Source organism: Aedes albopictus, chromosome 2 (assembly GCF_035046485.1).
Source record: "Aedes albopictus strain Foshan chromosome 2, AalbF5, whole genome shotgun sequence".
NCBI classification, from domain to species: Eukaryota; Metazoa; Arthropoda; class Insecta; order Diptera; family Culicidae; genus Aedes; species Aedes albopictus.
In genome coordinates this window covers 287,168,288-287,188,118 of record NC_085137.1, presented here as the reverse complement: position 1 = coordinate 287,188,118, position 19,831 = coordinate 287,168,288, and the positions used below count along the sequence as shown (strand labels likewise).

General features: G+C 37.6%; 3 protein-coding genes across 5 annotated transcripts in view; 1 reads left to right on the top strand and 2 right to left on the bottom strand.

Annotated features, from left to right (window-relative positions):
- The window catches only part of LOC109411130 (FMRFamide-related peptides), a 64,511-nt gene extending 57,814 nt beyond the window's left edge, over positions 1-6,697 (top strand). For all 3 annotated transcript variants that reach the window (XM_029872912.2, XM_029872910.2, XM_029872911.2), the window contains exon 2: positions 5,320-6,697. In XM_029872912.2, coding sequence (XP_029728772.2) covers positions 5,328-6,353 — 1,026 coding nt within the window. In that variant the 5' untranslated portion in view covers positions 5,320-5,327 and the 3' untranslated portion in view covers positions 6,354-6,697. The remainder of the gene's footprint in view (positions 1-5,319) is intronic.
- Positions 6,698-8,951: 2,254 nt separating this feature from the next.
- On the bottom strand, positions 8,952-12,422 carry LOC134286618 (uncharacterized). The gene is made up of 2 exons (XM_062848258.1): positions 11,033-12,422; positions 8,952-10,473 (listed from the first exon to the last, which is right to left on the bottom strand). The coding sequence occupies exons 1-2, from the start codon at positions 12,420-12,422 to the stop codon at positions 9,035-9,037; spliced, it is 2,829 nt and encodes a 942-aa protein (XP_062704242.1). The 3' UTR covers positions 8,952-9,034.
- A 1,318-nt stretch (positions 12,423-13,740) lies between these two features.
- Positions 13,741-16,841, bottom strand: LOC109411164 (uncharacterized). The gene is made up of 6 exons (XM_062848257.1): positions 15,978-16,841; positions 14,849-14,957; positions 14,480-14,662; positions 14,232-14,416; positions 14,130-14,143; positions 13,741-13,909 (listed from the first exon to the last, which is right to left on the bottom strand). Exons 1-6 carry the CDS (start codon positions 16,577-16,579, stop codon positions 13,779-13,781), a joined length of 1,224 nt encoding a protein of 407 aa, XP_062704241.1. The 5' UTR covers positions 16,580-16,841; the 3' UTR covers positions 13,741-13,778.
- Between the last annotated feature and the right edge of the window lie 2,990 nt (positions 16,842-19,831).

Genomic DNA, 19,831 nt, shown 5'->3' with positions numbered 1-19,831 from the left:
ACTAAATTTGATTTACAACAAAACATTTTATTTAAATGTTATTTAATAAATGTATACCAATGCCGTGCTCATAACAAAATAAGATTGCCCAACAAAAGATGTTCTAGAGAAGTAATGCCTTGATAAGATAATGATAACAAACGAAGATATAAAAACAGGTTATGTTATTTCGTAATTATTAATTTGATATTCTCCTCTGCTCGGGGTACGTTCTTTCAGATTCGTAAGCAAACACTGTTTCCAAAAGCAGTTACACTCTTTCAAAATGTTGCACTTGGACGGGAAAGTAGACATTTTGTTGTTTTTCTCCTATTTACACATTGTTCAACATGCATTCAAATTTTCATGGTGAATTAACCGCTGGAAGATTTTGCAAAGAATTAAAAATGTGCAATAATTTATTTTTATATTATGACATAACTTTTTTTGTCTTTATTTAAGAGATTTTCAGTCCTAGGCTGGTTCATCTGACTCCATTGGATCGTTGTTAAATGGAAAGATAAAAACAAATTCAAATTAAAAAAATCGCGAGTGTTTCAGATAGGTACTCATACACTTCGTGAATGTGAATGGGATATAACCTGTTACTGATAGCATTTTGTCATCATTACAAAAAGGCAAAAATCAAAACGGTATTTTGAAATGAAACATGCACCATTACTTTTTATTTAGCATGCTTGAATAACAAGTAAACATCGTTGGTACCTCATTCCATGTCAATGAGTAAAATATTCTTTAATACAGGGGTTTTCAGACCTTTTAGCTCGCGGTGCACCTTTTAGGAATAGACGTGCGGTGCACATATTCATTCAAGACAAAAAATGCAATTTCTAATCCGTAAAAAAACTGCTGTCATTTATAAGGGCCTGTCCATAAACTACGTAGACTCTGATGGGAGGAGGGAGTTTCAGGGCATAGTCTACGCCCCATACAAATTTTCAAATTTTTGTATCAACAAAAGTCTACGAAGAGGGAGGGGGTGTCTCTGAGATAGAAGTTCTATTAGAAAGGTTGATGTAAGATCATTAATCGCGATTTTCAAATAACTCAACGTACATATGTACAGATGGGTAAATTATTGATTAAATTGAGAAAAAATCCACAGCTCAGGTGAGATTCGAACTCACGACCCTAAGTTCGAATCTCACCTGAGCTGTGGATTTTTCCCAAATTAATCAATAATTTACTCATCTGTACATATGTACGTTGAGTTATTTGAAAATCATAATTGATCACGCGGATTGGTATTACCGAAAATTTGCACTTTGGGTGAGTAACAAAAATCGATTTTACCGAAATAACTGCCTATTACCAAATGAAAATAAACAATGCTTAAAATGAAGGGAATCACACATGGGTCAACCTCATTGATAATAACCGGCTCCCAACACTTGAGGATTTTTTTTATTATCGTACAAATTGGGCCGAAGGGTCTCAGATTTTCATGAAACTTTTCCACAGGGAGGGCTCATGGATATATGAACAAAAAATATGAGAGAAATTCAGGGTCGCCTATTTTGCCGTAAAACTCAGGTGGATTTTTTTGTTTCCCCTGACATTACCCTCTTTGAAAAATCATAACTCAAGAACGAAGCATCGTAGAAACAAAGTTTTTTTTTTAAATCAAAGCAAATTTTCTCAGGAATCCAAAAATATGAGCTGGGAAAAAACATTTTCCACAAAATTTTTCACAGTTGAGAAAATTCGTAAAGAAAAGCCGGAAAAACTATGCCCGAACTCGTGGAAAATTTTCAAAAAAATATTTTTGAGAAGGTTATTTTATAAGCTTTGATCGCTGAAAATTTTGGAATGGACTTTTTTTTCGTTTATAAATTATGGTCAATTTTGTTGAAAAGTGTCCAAATGTGCCATATCAGCCTTTTCTTTAAAAAATCATAACTCAAGAACGAAGCATCGTAGAAACAATATAATAAATGAAAGCATTTCTCAGAAATCAAAAGAAAAAATAAAATGGAAAAAGTTTTCCACAAAATTTTTCATTGTTGAGAAAATTTATGAAGAAATACCGGAAAAATTATGCCCAAACCCGCGGAAAGTTTTCAAAAATATATTTTTCATAAGCTTCGATCGCTGAAATTTTTGGTATGCCCTTTTTTCGTTCCTGAGTCATGGCCAAATTTGGGATTAATGACTATGTAAGTTTAAACGAACGAATATAAATGCATTCCAAAAATTTCAGCGATCAAAGCTTATGAAATTACCTTCTCAACAAATTTTTTTTTCAAAATCTTTCACGAGTTCGGGGCTCGGGCTTAGTTTTTTAAATGAATGAGAAACGATGGAAAATTTTGTAGAAAACTTTTTCCACTTCTTTTTTTTATTCTTGAGAAAATTTACTTCAATTGTCATTAAAAAACTTTGTTTCTACGATGCTTCGTTCTTGAGTAATGATTTTTCAATGAAAAGGCTTATATGTCAAATTTGGACACTTTTCAACAAAATTGGCCATAACTCATAAACGAAAAAAGTGCATTCCAAAAATTTCAGCAATGAAAGCGTATAAAAAAACCTTCTTAAAAATATTTTTTTTGATAATTTTCCACGAGTTGGGGCATACTTTTTCCGGCTTTACGAATTTTCTCAACTGTGAAAATTTTTGTGGAAAATGTTTTCCCAGTTCATATTTTTTGTTGGATTCCTGAGAAAATGTGGAGAACTTTTTCCAGCTCATATATTTTTGGATTTTTGAGAAAAATTTCTTTCATTTTCTAAAAAAACCTTGTTTTTACGATGCTTTGTTCTTGAGTTATGATTTTTTAAAGTAAGTAGTGTCAGTGGAAAACAAAAAAATTCCACCTAGTTTTCCGGGAAAATAGGCGAACCTGAATTTTTTTCAATTTTTTTTTTGTCATATATCCATGAGCCCTGTCTGTGGAAAAAGTTTCATGAGAACCGAGACCCTTCGGCCCAAACCCGTACGACAATAAAAAAATTCCTATAAAAAATATTTATGTATGAATTTGAAAACTTGTGCGCAGTTTCTGGGACAGCCTTAATTATTATTCAAACTGTTAGTGAATATAATATTATCTGAGAATTACTTACACTTTGTCCTATTGTTATTCTTAACGATAACAAATTATGCCCAATTAGTCCTAATGACAATATCTAGATTTCAATACATTTGCCATATAATTTTGTTTTTCTATTTTGGTTCTGAATGTATGAAAATCATATGTCTATGTAGAACTGCATACAAATCGGCACCATCACACAATGACGGGTCAGTCGGACAAAAGTTCAATCTTTATTCAAATCAGCTGGAAATTTTGGGTTATGGTTATTCCGCTATTGTGGTAACAAAATTCACAAATTTGAAGAATTTTGTAGTGAATTCATTCACATTTTGAAAAATGGGGTTATACCCGAGCAGAGGAAAAATACTCAATAATAGCATATTTTGATATGGCGACCACAAAGTGATATTTGTTTGTTTCAGATAAGAGGTAAAAGTACTAAAAATAATATCTCAATTTTACTCCTGGAACTTCATCATCATAGCACATTTAGCTCTTGGTAAGATCTAACCAATAGCAGTGTGCTATTTGATTGATCTTCAAATATCATATTTTGCTATTGGTTAGATGGTTCAAGAACAATTTTTTGCTATTATTTTAAAGTACTTTTACCTCTTATCTGTAACAAACCAATATCACATTTTGATCGCCAGTACTGGAACTCTGTCCGGGTAGGTATTGTCGCGCTTATCTTTTATTAGAGTGCTGCGGCTGTCGTACGATCGCAAGCCATACCGCCGCATGACAGTCGCAAGGCAAAACAAAAGAAAAAGTGTTCCCGCCAAAAACAAAAGCATTCGCGAAGTGACAGATGTTTTTGAATGTATTTGTGACGAACGGCAAGAGTAGCTCAGTGGAATGAGTGTTCTTGATGTCAAACCCCATATAGTGGAATTATATACTTTTAAATCTGGTGACGCTGTTATGATTAGTGACTGTCGCGCTGATATCAGAAGCCAGAGGCAGATAATCGCCATAATCTGATTTTTCTTGAGAGGCATAATATCCAAGAGTAAAAGCACAGACAAACAGACGTAACACTTGCGAAATTTCCATCGACCACGCTTTTAACGATCATTTTAAATTTTTATAGTTGTGGATTTCACGACCAGAGGCGCGCGCATCGTTTTTCTATGCGTTTGACGTTTCACACTAGCGCCTTCTGTTGACGATATGGCACAACACAGTGATTCGTGCAACTTTTCCACCAGGTGATGGTAGTGTGAACAGGGCGATGAATTTCCATGAAAATCGTTCAAGCTGTTACGTCTGTTTGTCTGTGGTAAAAGTAACTTAAATATTCTAAAAAAAACATTTTTTGACATTTATGTGTATAGGTATTGTGTTATAAAATGCATTCTATTAACAAAATGCTTTTTTTTTTAAAGAAAACAATGATAGAATGAAAAACATCAGTTATAGTTTAAACAATAATGCTTTGTCATGGAACACTGAATATCACAATAAGTTAAAGCTGCATCAACGAGGTGGTAAAATAACTTCTAATTAAAATGGCATAAAGTCATAGCTCCACCAGCAGGTTAGCACATTATAACTGCCTGTGGCTAGTCGTCTCTCGATCCCGACCTAGCACATTTTAGTGAATGAATAGATTACGAAAAAAACGGGAGAGGATAAACAAAAACTCGCTCTATAGATAGCAACGGGATTCCAGTCGTTGCTTTTTAAAAGGTAGAATATAAACTTAACCAACACGGAAGAAGTGAGCACCAAACGGAGGATTATTTCCTTTGCAATTGAATGCGAATGCTACTTCCGGGAGCCCATGCTACGTGGACGGGTTTCACACCAATTCCACCGGTGTAGTTGATAGTATCTGTTCAAATTTCAACCGTACCGAATCATAAAATTATGAAAATTAAGTTTTTTGAAATAAATCTAATAATAATGCCATCTACCATAAACAATAGCAACTTGTAGTTAGAATACACAGAATGTTGCCAATTAATTGATTAATGCGCAAGACTAGCGTATACGGAGTCGTAGGTTCGACTCCGACCAGAACGCGATTTTTTTCCACACATTAATCTGTCAATTTGTCAATTAGCACCATTCTGTGCCTTCTAATAACAAGTTTTTTCAGTACAGCGTAGAATGGTTATAGTCTTGTCTTCGTAAAAAAAATCAACCATACATAGATGTGCACTAGGAAAGAGCTTAGACATTCCTAGACCAAAATTGCAAATGATGAAAATCAATAAAAACCCATAACGATTCTGTGAAACAATGACCAGACAGAAATATTTTTCTTTATTTTCAGATTTCGCAATGAAGATGTACTTGTTTTTGACGATCCTGATTTACGAATGCAGCAATCATTTCTCTTGTGCCGAATATGAATTGGCGGAAGCGAGTCAGACGGTGAATGAGCCCTCTATTTCACTGGATCTGAGTCCGGAAAGTGGGAACGATTACTCCAACAATGGAGTTGTATTCGAATTCCGACGCAGTATTAAGAGTGATAACACGGAAATAGAAGCCAGACGGCGAAGTGCGCTTGACAAAAATTTTATGCGTTTTGGACGACCCGATCCTACGGCTTTGCAACGTGTAGCACGTGCCAGTAAGCAGGCCAATCTGATGCGATTTGGTCGAGCAGGTCAGGCGTTCATGCGATTCGGAAGAGTTCCTGGAAATGTCCCATATTCATTGGTGCATAACGACGATGACAGCAAACAGGATTATAATGGAGATAGTGATGAATTCAATGAAGAACTCTTGTATTCTAAAAGAACGCCCAATTCTGACGAGATTACAGAAGTTAGTGAATCTGGAGAACAAATCAAGCCCAAGCAGCTGGTGTACTACAGACGAGACTCGCCCAAGAACTTGATGAGATTCGGTAAACGTGATGATCCCAACAAATTTCTTCGGCTGGATCGAGCCAACTTAATGCGATTTGGACGGGCTGGTTCAGGAACTGCGGCAAATCTGCAACGAGGGAACTTGCTGCGCTTCGGCCGAGCCAGTGGCAATCTGATGCGGTTCGGTCGTTCAAAAGGAAACTTGATGCGTTTTGGACGATCAGATCCCCGGTTTCTACGCCTTGTGAAAATGGATAACAATTTTATGCGATTTGGTCGATCAGATAAATCATTGAAACCTGCTGACAAGAATGAAACGGAATCGTCAGAGTCTACAGTATTTCCAAACGACAAAAGTAAAAGTGAAATTACGCACCACGAACAGCTGTCGCTGGAGAAAATTGATGAACCTGCTAAATCTGATGAGGACTATGAACTACACTTAAGAGAAGAGGATATTCTTTCTCCCGCTTTTGTTTCGAGTTATTAGTTTTCCGTGTGATGGTTGGGATTACTTGATTAAACTGATAGAATTTACTATGGTCAGATTGTTAATGAAATAAAACTGGTTCAACACACGTTCTACCTAACTGGTGTTGAGCCGATATGATAAGGCTGGGATTGACAATCTGACTATGGTGAATCATGGTGAAACCTTTCACTCTTTAACTTCGATGCCAAATAAACTAGTGAACAAACCAGATGAAGTGATTCTTATTCTATATTTAGCTATATTTATAAATTTACATACAAATTGAAGTCGTTATTATCATTATCATCTCAGTCATACTGATTTACTGTAATATAAATAAAATTTAAAATACGCATGAGAAACATGAATACTAACTTTGTGTGTCCGAAAGCCTTCACTTTGGGACAAGTTGGGACTAACAATCATTTTTGATGTTCATACGCGAGAAGGGCGCCTGTTACGCCAGACTTCCCAAAAATTGAGCTTATTTGGTTGAAAATTCAGAGTGCCCAAGCCCTTCAAAGTTTGTATGGGATTTATTGTGGAAAAACCACATTTTTAAGATGTTTCCCTAAGTGCCCTAGAGTGGTAATTGACCTTTGGTTCTCCTATTCTATTCTATCAGCTACAACTTTGCCGAAGACCACAATCAAATCGGTCGCCTCATTAATTAGTTATTAAGTTTTATCCAGAATGAAAATCTTTGATCATGATGGTTGCACTATTCGATGGGCATCACTGCAATTTGCCTTGAAGCATAGGGGAACTGGGGGTAAGACGCCCACGTTAAGAAAGAGTCCAATTTTAACCACGAAACACTTTGTAATACATATTTTTTTGGCACTAACATGAAGCACCAACATGTTTCCTTCCAAATGGAAGAAACCATAAACCAGTTTTATGTTTTACTACTGAAAAATTCAAATTTGAAAAACAGTTAGAATTTTAGTTTTAATGCGGGGTAAAACGCGCCACTAGCCACAGCTAACGCCAGGATCACGGAGAAAAATAAATAGTAAACACAACCAAAATTTAGCTAACATCAACCAAATTTCCACATTGAAATTTGCACAACCAAAATATTAGTTGCTTCCATAATGTGTGTTGGTAAAAACAAACTAAGGATTGAGGTATTTTGTCCCTTTGGAATTCAGGTGAATTCAACTAATTTTTGGTTTCAACAACCATAGATTTGGTTATTCTGATTGACAGAAACGCAAGCAGCCAAAAAGTTAGGTAGTTTCAAACCAGAAAATGGACTTTACAACAACCAATATCCAATTTGCATTAAACAAACAATTTGTTTGATTTTAAGAAACGATTTGTTTATTCTATACCCCTTTCTATTCAATATTGGTAAACAATAATTCTAAATAAAAACTCAACACATCAATTTTATAATTTATTTTGTTTACATGATTTGTTTTTTTTTTTGTGTCGTAAAACATACTTTGTAAGTAGATATTGTGCTATTAAAATTTCTATGTAGGATACACTTTTCACAACAATTTTCGTAGCGCTGCGGATGACTTGAACCTTCAGTTCGATGTCCTCCCTTTCGGCTGATAATGTTGCTCACGGTTCCTCATCATCCGTGCGGCAGATTTATTCTCCCATCCAGATTGCAGCCGAAAGGGTGCAGGAAAATGATGCATGCAAGATGGACCCGACGATGTGTGACGGGTGTGCTTCTGTCAACTCTGAAACAGAAAATGTAGAGGAATGTAATCAACATTGGATCAAGACTTCTAACAAATAGGTATCCGAATTATTTAACTTACCTTGATCAACTGCAAATTACGAAAATCTTCGAGATAGTCGGCAATAGTTTCCACACACTTATACTCGGTCACATTATATGGAAACCGAGGAAAGAAAAATACGTCGGAACGGTTCCTACAAGATGTCTGAAAACAATTTGACACATTAATCGGCGCACGACGCACTAGAAGCAAACAAGTTGGAAGTGAACTTCTCTTCAAACTAAAGTTTAGGTTATTGTCTATCCGGTTGGAATCAAGACCGACATTCAATCAAAAATTGCATTTTTCTTGGTCCACAAGTGTCGCAACTGTTTCGCATCTAGTGCGCTGTGTTGCTGACAACAACGGGAAGGATGCGCACTACATTTGACATGATTCAAAAACGTCGCGAGTTGGGTCGCGTCGCGACTTGATTGTGCGACGTCCGGTTTGGTGGCGGCCCGACAATATTTCTTCTCCAAACAAAAACTTGGTTTCTTTCTGGCTAAACTATTTGTTGAGTCAAACTAAGAATTTAGATTGAAGTTCTCAACAGTGACAATTTCCAAACAACCTAACTTTTGGTAAAAACAAGGTGCTCCTTGGTAGAAAGCAATCAATATTTTGGTTTGTTTTTGCCCAAACAAATGTTGACAATCCTAGTTCGCAACAACAAAACCGAATAGGTTGTCTCAAACAAAACGATTAGTTTGGAAAAGCAAATTCATAATTCGGAATAACTAAATTTCCAGTTTGAAAAACAACCAACGTTTTGGTTGTTTCAAATTATGCTGTTTTCTCTGCGTGATGCCAAATTGTGAACATATATTTGCGCGCCTGGTTTATTGTCAACTGTTATTGTTCGTGAATGGTAAACAGTCATTATTATTATTATTATTATTATTATTGTTGTTTATTTCATCCGACTGATGTGTCTTAATGAATAAGTTCTTACAACTAGTTAAACACAAAACGTGAAAGTCTACTCTTAAAATTATTTGTCGTTACATTAAAGTCATACAAGTGCACCACATGGTTAAAACATTCCATCATTGCTCGAATTGGTTCTTGGGAAGTATAATCCCACCGTCTAAAAGGCAGCCTGAAGAATTCGGGTCGGCGAGTAGCATAGCCAGGAACATTGATGTCAACTAGCACCAGCAAGTTTGGCGCATCAATTTCAGCAGCAAGTAGTTTAGCTATGAAGATAGCCTTGGCTCTTTTTCTTCTTTGCGTCAACGTATCCAGCCCAATTAGTTGACATCGACTCTCATACGGTGGCAGATTCTGCGGATCATTCCACGGCAAGTTAGGCAGTGCAAATCTCACGAATCTCTTCTGAACAGACTCAATTCGAGAGGCCACAGTGCTGTGATAGGGATCCCATACTATCGACGCGGTTTCTAGAAGAGGCCGAACGAGACTTACGTACAGAGATTTGAGCGTGTACGGATCTCTTAACTCCTTGCTCAGTTTGCTGACAAACCCAAGTTGACGGCGAGCCTTATCGATGATCTCTTCGTGGTGATTTCTGAACGAGAGAGCTGAGTCGAGAGTTACACCTAAGTCCCGGATCGTTTCAGTTCTTTGTACCAGTTCGCCTCCAATCGTGTACTCGAAAAATAACGGATTCATTTTATGGTGGTAGCTTATGACGAAGCATTTGGGGATGCTGAGTTCCATCTTATTTGCTTGGCACCAAGTTGCAAACATCTCAAGCAAAGTTTGGAGTCTGCGACAATCTTCAACACCGTTGATAACAATGTACAGCTCAAAATCGTCAGCGTAACCCAGACAAAAGCATTCCCCAATATGTAACAAGGCATCGTTAATGAACAACGAGAACAATAGTGGGCCTAAATTGCTGCCTTGCGGTACACCGGAAGGGTTTTCGAACCAGCGTGGAACAGACGATCCGATTTTCACGGCTAATTTTCTTCCACAGAGGTACGATCGGAGCCATGCAACAAAGCCGGACGAGCATCCCAGTTTATTCAGCTTATCTAGCAGTATGGAGTGATTAACCTTGTCGAATGCTGCCTTAAGATCGGTGTATATGGCGTCTATTTGCCGACCCTGCCCAATGTTGCGCAGACAAAAAGACGCAAATTCGCACAAATTCGTCGAGATACTTCTTCCAGGGAAAAATCCATGCTGGCTTGTGGAAATGTACTGCTTTGTCTGGTAAAACAAATGTTCCGAGACAATGATTTCAAAAAGTTTGGAGCATGCACAAAGCGATGTGATTCCGCGATAACTTCGCACGTCATTTTTGCTGCTTTTCTTATGTATCGGGAACATGTACGATGCTTTCCAGCGCGTAGGGAAGGTAGAGTTGCTCAAAGAAAGGTTGAACAAGTAAATATTGGAGAGGTTGGCATAACTGCTGACAGCACCTTTTCAGGACACACGCAGCAATTCCGTCTGGACCGGGTTGGAATGAGGATTTTAGTTTTCTCTCAGCTTTCTGAATTGCTTCAGGCGACACCTCGAATGTATTAACGTCCACACTTCCAGCAGGAGTAAGTTCCAGAGCAGCCTCGGTACTGGTGGCATTGCAGGAGTTCGAATCGAACACTGAACTAAAGAACGAAGCGAAAAGTTCGCACTTATCCGATGACGTATTGGCCCTTTTTTGATCCAAATGAAGAGACGACGGCAGTCCAGTCTCTTTACGTTTAGACTTCACGAAGTTCCAGAATCTTTTTGGGTTATGTTTTAGATTACGCTCTGTACGGATGGCATGACGACGATACAATCTGATATTCAAACTGCGATATTGGCGGCTAGCGAACTGGAACGATAACTTATTCATTTCTGTGCGATGCCTACGATAGGTTCTTTTTGCTGCTTTGCAGTTCCTTCTCAGGCGGCGTAATTCAGGATTAGACCAAGGCGGCTTTTTTGGGAGACGTCGCAGTGGAACAAACAAAGTAAAAGCGTTTTGAAGGATACTCGTGAAGTTCTCAACGGCATCGTCGAGGTTCGCACATTCTGTCACAATTGACCAGTCAAGTGCCGACAAGTGCCGGCGCAACCCATCGAAGTCCGTTTTTTTGAAGTCGAATGCATGGGCATCAAACTCGTCAACATATTCTTCAAGCAGAGGTTCACAATTGTTGATGGTACACAAGAAGGGTTGATGGCAGACGTCGATTGGCAAGATGGGCTCTACAACATCTTCAATCGTAAAATCATCCACCAGCTCTTCATTGACGAACAGCAAATCTAACGTGTTTCCAAAGCGATTCTTCATGTAGTTCAGTTGACGCATGTTGTTTGAACTCATTCCGTCAACCAATGCCGCGTTTGATTGCGTCAAGGATGAAGCTGTGACATCCACCGAACAGTAGTGCTCCTCGTTTTGCATCCAACGAATCCCTGGCCGGTTGTAGTCACCAAACACTGCAACTGCGTTGTGTCCGAGAGAAGAGATTACAGATTTCATGCTGGCGATATGACGATTTGTTGTTTGTACATCCGACGCTTTGTCTGGTGGGATATACACTGCTCCAATAGCAATAGAACGTTGCGCCATGGTCAAAGACACCCAAACATGCTCAATGCTGTTTTCATTGCTCGGGATCAAACTGGACGGAATGATGTTCTTCACAGCAATAAGGGTACCACCGGACCGTTTCTTGGTGCTTGTCAGCGCATTGCGATCACCACGATAAACAGCGTAGTCGTTACTGAACAGCATACCCGACGGAATCACTTCGTCTAACCACGTTTCAGTCAACACGATTACATCGTAAAGCGAGGCAGTCACTGAGGCATAAAAATCCTGAATCTTTGTCCTCAGCCCTCTAACATTCTGGTAATATACCGAGATTCCAGAGCCTAGTTCGTCCTGATGGCTGATCGTTCGTGTTGTTTGCGGTGTTTCGTCATCGTCAGCTTGTGGGATACGTTGCATTTCTTCCAGCGAAGGTTGTCTAGAAACAATTGACGCATCAGAGGTCGTCGACTGAATATTTAAATTCAACTTGCCTTGAGGTACGTGTTGGAAGACCCTTTCGCCACTCCCACACGCAGGCCCGGGACGACTGCTGAACGCTGGCTGGAATGGCGCGACTGTGGTGGGGGGCTCCAGGGCTTCCATAATGCCAACTTCGGTGCGTCCCAGTGATGAGTCGATGTACGTTGACAGTTCAAGTGAATAAGGTGGACATTGGCTGGAAACGACGAGTGGATCAGGAGCAATCGAGTAAGCAAAATCATCGTACTTGCCTGCAATACCGATTTGGAAGACCCTTTCATCACCCCCACACGCAGGGCTGGGACGACTGTTGAGCGCTGGCAGGAATGGCTCGACTGCGGCGGGGGGATCCAGGGCTTCCATTACATAATTATGGATCACCTGTAATTATGGGTCACTTCCATGTAAACGTCATAGTGAGCTGTTTTATCAATAATTGCTACAAAATGACGCATGACTGTGTGATTAGTGAACTTATTTATAGTAAAAACGTGCTGTTGCGTGGTTCCAACTTGTATTCTACATAATTTGTGCCAGAATTTGGATCTAAATGGCTATTTTAATGTAAATAACTAGGGTGGGCATTTTACCCCACATATGCCTCAGAAGTTTGGACCCTTGTAATAAAGTTGTAAGGGTCAAATTCGATAATTTTTCTGCTTGGTACACAAATAATGGGAGTGTGCAAAACAGTTTGTGGGGATAGCGAGAGAAAATTCTTTCAAATGATGAAAAAAGTGCAAACATTAGACAGGCTAAAATTACATCAAAAGTAATCAAAATCTTTTTTCGAAGTTTTTGTACAATTTTTTTTTTTGTAAAAATATGTAAACTCAAATGTAAAGAAGCATTTTTATTCTTATTTTAGCGATGGCAATTGAAAAAAGTACTGAAAATAACGTGGTTTGTCTAAAACAAGGGTGGCGCAACTTGCCCCCAATGGGCGTTATGGCCGCAGTTCCCCTAGTAGCCATGATTTCTGTGTGCTATCTTTGGCACCATGTGCAGCAATGTTGCCTGATGGGAAGCTGAACGATCACTCTTAAAGTTTCTCCAATTGGATAAAAATCGATAACTATAATTAATGAGACGTCCGATTTGAATGTGGTCTTAGGCAAAGTTGTAGCTGATAGAGTAGCCTAGAAGTACCATAAGTCAACTAACACTCTAAGGCCCTTGGGGAAATGCTACGGTCAATTGAATGAAAAACGTCCTTTTCCCATAGTAATTCCCATACAAACTTTGAAGGGCACAAACTCTCAATTTTCAACAAATTCAGCTCAAAATTTGGGAGAAGGCATAGAATCTAATTATAAATCAAATAAGCGGTGTGGAGCAAAAACGATTTTTTGAACCACCTTAATGCAGAGGTGATCACGGTCTCTAATAGCAACGCAGGTCACACAACATACCTTTCTTTTCCGTATGATATTTTGTTTATTGATTTTATAATGACTGGAATTCCCAAAGATGGAAACGTCTGTTTGCTGGACTATTTTTAGTCTCTGTTTGTTGGTTCCTTGTGCAGCTTCTATTGTTCTGCTCATCTGTGCTTATGTTTATACTATAAAGCTGAATCTGTTATTGCGCAAAAGTTCACGTTTTACTTAGTTGATTATTGTTATACTTATTATTGTTATAATTATCTTTTCATATGCGCGATTATTAGTAAAATGTTAGTATATGTCGGTGCGTAGTTGATTATTCAAAACTTTATGTTCAACAGTTTCGCTTAGTTCTCTGAGTATTGTGACACTTTGTAGCTGTATATTCCAAAAAGAAATATATGAATTCTATGCCACTGAGAAAGCTACATCCCAGAAATAATGCAGCAGCGCCTCCAAATGATACTGAAAATAAAAAAGGTAGTAAAAGTAAAAAAAGTTAAATGATTTGATTCAATGAATTTAGTCGTACCTACTAAATCACTCAAACTAAAAAGTACGCTTCTCTTGATGCGTCTCTTGGGAAAAAACAATTCCATTGATGCTTGACTGTTAAGCTGCTGAAAATACTGAACATTCGGAAAATGATAAATTGCATCGTGGTTCTGTTTTTAGTTAAACCTACCATAGTTTTCGAAGCTGTCAATGTGTATTTAGTCGAGTCACAAAGCTCCATACAAGTGCATATGGCATGGTACCATTTTTTAAATTTTTCTGACAAACACACCATTCCGGTGGCATCACATTTTCGGAGGCCATCTTCAATTTCGGATAAATTATGCTATTCAAATTGGAAACTATACTCTTTTTGATCAAATGCTTACCTATATTGTAGAAATATGGTATACAATCACATGCCTGAAGAGCTTTTCTGATTCGGCAATCCATTTTGCATAAGTTTGGTGTATGTAGCTGCGAAAACGTCCATTAAAGTTGGTAATTCAGATGAGTCACTATTGCAACGCAGCTACCTACCTTGTAATACGATGTAGTTTCATATGGGTAAACACACTTTCTTCGAGCGGGCGTCAGATGTTTTAAGTTACTAGATGATACAATTTGCTCTACCCACAGTACCATCTCAATCTGTTCGGAATCCTTCATTTCGGTTTTGATGATATTGGACGCCATCATGACTTCGTCTTCAGAATGGACGTACTGGAAAAGATGAGCCAAAATGATTAGTGCACTTCAGTTTCAAAATTCTTCCAACATGATCAAGAACAATGATTTTAATTAGCATAAAATTAATCTTGACGATACCTTGATAAGTTGATTTTAAATATTTGATTTATGCAGTCTAGCTTTATTTGTGCAATAGTTGATACTAACAACATGACATACCATAAATATTCTCATTTTTCCGTAGGCGTTTCGCTTGATGCCAGATTTGCACAAATCAAACGAATAGCAACTGTCTGGCCATGTGCGATTTTTGTAATCTATTGCATCACTGAAAAAGAGAGCTTGAAGTCAGTTTTCTTTAAATTTTGATACTAATCCGACGAAGATTCGGGTAAATAAAACGAGATAGCCATAGTTGAGAAAAGGAAAAAAATATCATAACCAGAAAAACAATATTACATCCCAGTGGGAACGTTACGCCAAGAGGAAGAAGAAGAAGAACATGTCTAAACATAACATAACATAACATAACATAACATAACATATAATATAACATAACATAACATAACATAACATAACATAACATAACATAACATAACATAACATAACATAACATAACATAACATAACATAACATAACATAACATAACATAACATAACATAACATAACATAACATAACATAACATAACATAACATAACATAACATAACATAACATAACATAACATAACATAACATAACATAACATAACATAACATAACATAACATAACATAACATAACATAACATAACATAACATAACATAACATAACATAACATAACATAACATAACATAACATAACATAACATAACATAACATAACATAACATAACATAACATAACATAACATAACATAACATAACATAACATAATATAACAACATAACATAACATAACATAACATAACATAACATAACATAACATAACATAACATAACATAACATAACATAACATAACATAACATAACATAACATAACATAACATAACATAACATAACATAACATAACATAACATAACATAACATAACATAACATAACATAACATAACATTTAAATATCTTGTGTGGTTGTGTGGGAGGAAGGTTTTCAGCTAAGTGAAATGACCGAGGTTCCATACAAAAAGTATGACATAGGGGGTAGGTAGGGGGTTGATTATGATCAATTTTTGCAGTACGTAATTTATGAACGTTCCCTTATGTCAGGACTACTAAAACAGCGCTTTCCTTCTTTTTTCACTAAAAATTTGAAGATTTCAAAGATATGTCAAACTGCACTGAACTACAATGCCACATTTTATTAGTTTTTTATACTTACCTAACCTTTTGAATGTACGACAAGTTTGAGCTCGAGAAACAAACTCCCATTTCTGTGATGACGGGTAAGTATTCACTGGAAGGGATGAATTCATACTTTATATTCCGAGCCACTTCCAGCATGTCGATCGAGTTCAAGGTTTTGTCATTTTTGTAGGGTTCAAACGTATCTAAATTCTGGTAAGTAGCATTGGCAATGGTCTCCAGATACTGGCTGTAGTATTGGTATTTTTCATGTTGCTCGTCAACATTCCAGATTCTAGCGTTTGTAAAAAAAAAGATTGAGAATATTCTATAGCTTAAACCACTGTTCACACACTTCTTAATCATCTGCTGCAGCTGGTTCTGATCAACTTGCATAGGGCAAACCGTGGCCGCCGGTCGGCGATACATCCACCTTCTGTAGTCAGTTTCCAAGGTCAGAACCGTTGGGCTTTCTTGATACCGTGTCCATGTGGTTAGACAAATACCGTACGAGCAGTAAATAGAAAATATCAAAATGACTGCCCACAGCAGCTTTTCCGCCCAATGCCGATTTTGTGCAACCAAATGCGCCAAACCATGCACCGAGGATTCCTCCGCACAGGTAAGGAGCAATTTCATGTTCGATTTAAACTTTTGCCTTCCGAGGGTTACCGATGCGTGAAAGCATGTAAATCGAACCGTACTAAGAACAAAACTAACGACCAAGAGAACCGTTCGAAACTTCCATAACCTTCACCTTAAAAGAAGGCGGGGGTTAGGGTAGGTATGTGATATCGGTTGGATAGCGTAGGAAGTGAAGGATGCAACAAGCAAATGCCATTTATGGTGAGGTAATCATGTGTTTATTTAGAATTATACTTAATTGGCAATGTATTTTACGTTTAATGAGGCTAAGTCCACGGATGCTAAGGATGATCCGGTTGATTTTTTGTGCATACGATTGATGGCACAAATGTCCCACATGGAGGATAACGTGCCTCTGGAGCCGGTCTTCTGATACATGACAATAAGTTGTATAGCAATTTCTTAACTTCAACAGATCTTGGAACATTTTTTTTAAAGCTTATAAAAACGTGAGGTGCAATTATTCAAAAACAGAAAAAATATTTTATATTTTATATCGATATGGGTGTCCGGCCGTTTGGCCCAATGTCATCAGGCTGAAAGGGCTGTATTCCCGAATAGCCTGTGACTGGATATGGATCAAAAGAATGATTGTGAATGAAGTGAAATTCGTTATGTTCTATGGAAATTTTGGAGGTATTCCTGGAGAGATTCTTGGAGGAATTCTAGGCAAATGCCTTAAAAGAATTCCTCGTTGAATTCTTAGATAAATTCCTTGAAAAATTCTTGGTGAAATTCCTGAATGAATTCTTGGTGAAATTCCTGAAGATATTATATCAGGAATTCCTGGAGAACTTCTTGAAGGAATTTCTAGAGCAGTTCCTGGTATAATTCCAAAAATAATTTATTAAGGGATTCCTGGAGCAATTCCTGGAGGAGTTCCAGGAGAAATTTCCAGAGTAATTTCTGAAGGAACTCCTGAGTAATTCCGAGAGAAATTTTTGGCGTCATTCCTTAAGAAATTTTTGGAGGATTTTCTTTTTTTTATCTGTATTAACGAGATTTTTAGCCCTTGGCTAGTTCATCTCGGGACCCACGCTTTACTTCCCTTCCGAAGGAAGAACTCACATTTTTCGAGTTTGTCGGGAGTGGGATTCGATCCCAGGTCCTCGGCGTGAGGAGGATTTTCTGAGGAAATCCCTGAAAGAACACTCGGACGATTTCTGAGAGTAATCCCTGAAGGTCTTCATTGAAAAATTTCTGGAGGAACTCTTGTAAAAAAACAAATCTTTGAACATCTGAAGTAATTTCTGTAGGAATTCCTTGAAAAGTTTCTTGGCAAATTCCTAGAGGTATTTCTGGAGAAATGCCTAAAAGAAATCTCGGAGGAATCACTGGAATATTTTCTTGGAATAGTTTCTGGAAGTTTTCCTGTGGGTTCCTGGAGGAATTCTTCGACGAATTTCTGGAGAAATTCCCAAAGGCATTCTTAGATGAACTCCTGTAGAAATTCTTGGAGGAATTCCTTAAGGAATGCTTAAAAAAATTCTTGGAGAAATTCTTGTGGAGGAATGCCTAGAGGGATTCTTTGAAGAGTTCTTGTTTTTAAGGAATATCTGGAGAAATTCTTGGAGAAATTCCTTGTGGAATTCTCGAAGGAATTCCTGGAGGGATTCTTGTAGGAACTTTTGATAGAATTCTTGGAGGAATTGCTGGAAGAATTTTCGTGGAGTTTCTTGAGAAATTCCTGGAGAAATTTTTGGAAGAATCATTGGCAGAAATTCTTGAAGAAATACCTGGAGGAATTCTTGGTGAAAGTCTAAGAGGATTTTTTGGGGAACTTTTAAAGGAATTCTTGGAGGAATCCCTGGATAAATTCTTGGAGTAATTCCAGGAGGAATTCTTGGAAAAATTTATGGAGGAATGCTTTTAGGAATTCCAGAAGGAATTCTTGGAGGAATTTCTGGAGAGATTTCTATAGGCATTTCTGGAGCAATTTATGGAGGATTTCCTAGAGAGTTTTCTTGAAAAATATCCGAAAAATCCCTGGAGAAATTCTTGGAGCAATCTCGAAATAAATTCTTGGAGTAATCCTTGGTGTAATTCGTGAAGTAATTTTTGAGGATTTCCTAGATAAATTTTTAAAGGATTTACCGAAGGAACTTTTAAAGAATTCCCGGAGAAATTTTTGGAGTAATGCCAGAAATAATTTCTGGAGGATTACACGATGGATCCTGGAGGAATTCATGAAGGTTTTTTTTTGGAGGTATTCTTGGAGAAATTCCTGGAAGGGTGTTTGGAGAAAATTCTCGGCAGCAAAATCGTAAAAAGAGTTTTACTAGAAAAACAAGAGTATGGACTGCGGACTTTCTGCGGACTGTCTCAATTCCAGAATAGTTTGGATGACCTAGATCATCAAGTGAATATAGCAAAGCTTTTATAATTGCAATCGCAGGCTCTTGTTATTATAATTGCATAGATTATATTCGGCGAGCATTCGCTTCAATGAAAATGTGTTAAGATATTCAGATTTTACGATCCATAACTCAAAATACTATGAAGATCATTTGTAGACGCATAAATAACAACCCAAAGAGATTCTAGTTATATCATGAGGTACAACAGAAAATCGTGAAAGATTTACACCGATAAAGTAAGGGGATACAAGAGTAGAGCGTGTAGAGCTTGAAGGTCTTAATCCCAGAATATGATCTAGATGATCTAGATCACCAAGAGAATATTGCTAAGTTATCAGAATTGTGCTCTGAGGCTCTACAAGTAGCGTAGATTATATTCTGCGAGCATTCGCTACAAAATATCCAAAGATTTAAAAAAATTGCGACCCATACTTTTAAATACATTTATGGCCATCCAACAAGCATACTCATAATAATATGAGGTGCAACAGATACAATCGGGAAAGAATTAGACAATTAAATAAAAAAAAGACAATAAAATACACCGTCTTCGGCCAGAACCCGCACAGACTGAACATTACACTAACATTAGTCTACGGACAACCCATATAATGCCCAGTGGCCCAGTGTAGAATCTTCCGTTTGACGAAAAATTCTCCTCGAATGGAGCGAGAATCTAACCCACACTCCGAGACTTACGAGACATCTGAACGACTGACTCCGCTAACCGCTCAGCCACGAAGCCCACAATTATGCCGATAGACTGAAGAGAAACAAGGTCCTAATTCCAGAACAGTTTGAAAAGCCTTAAATATCCCATGAATGTACCAAAAGCATTATAGTTGTGCAGTGAGACTCCATCAGTAGTATAGACTACATTCCACGAATA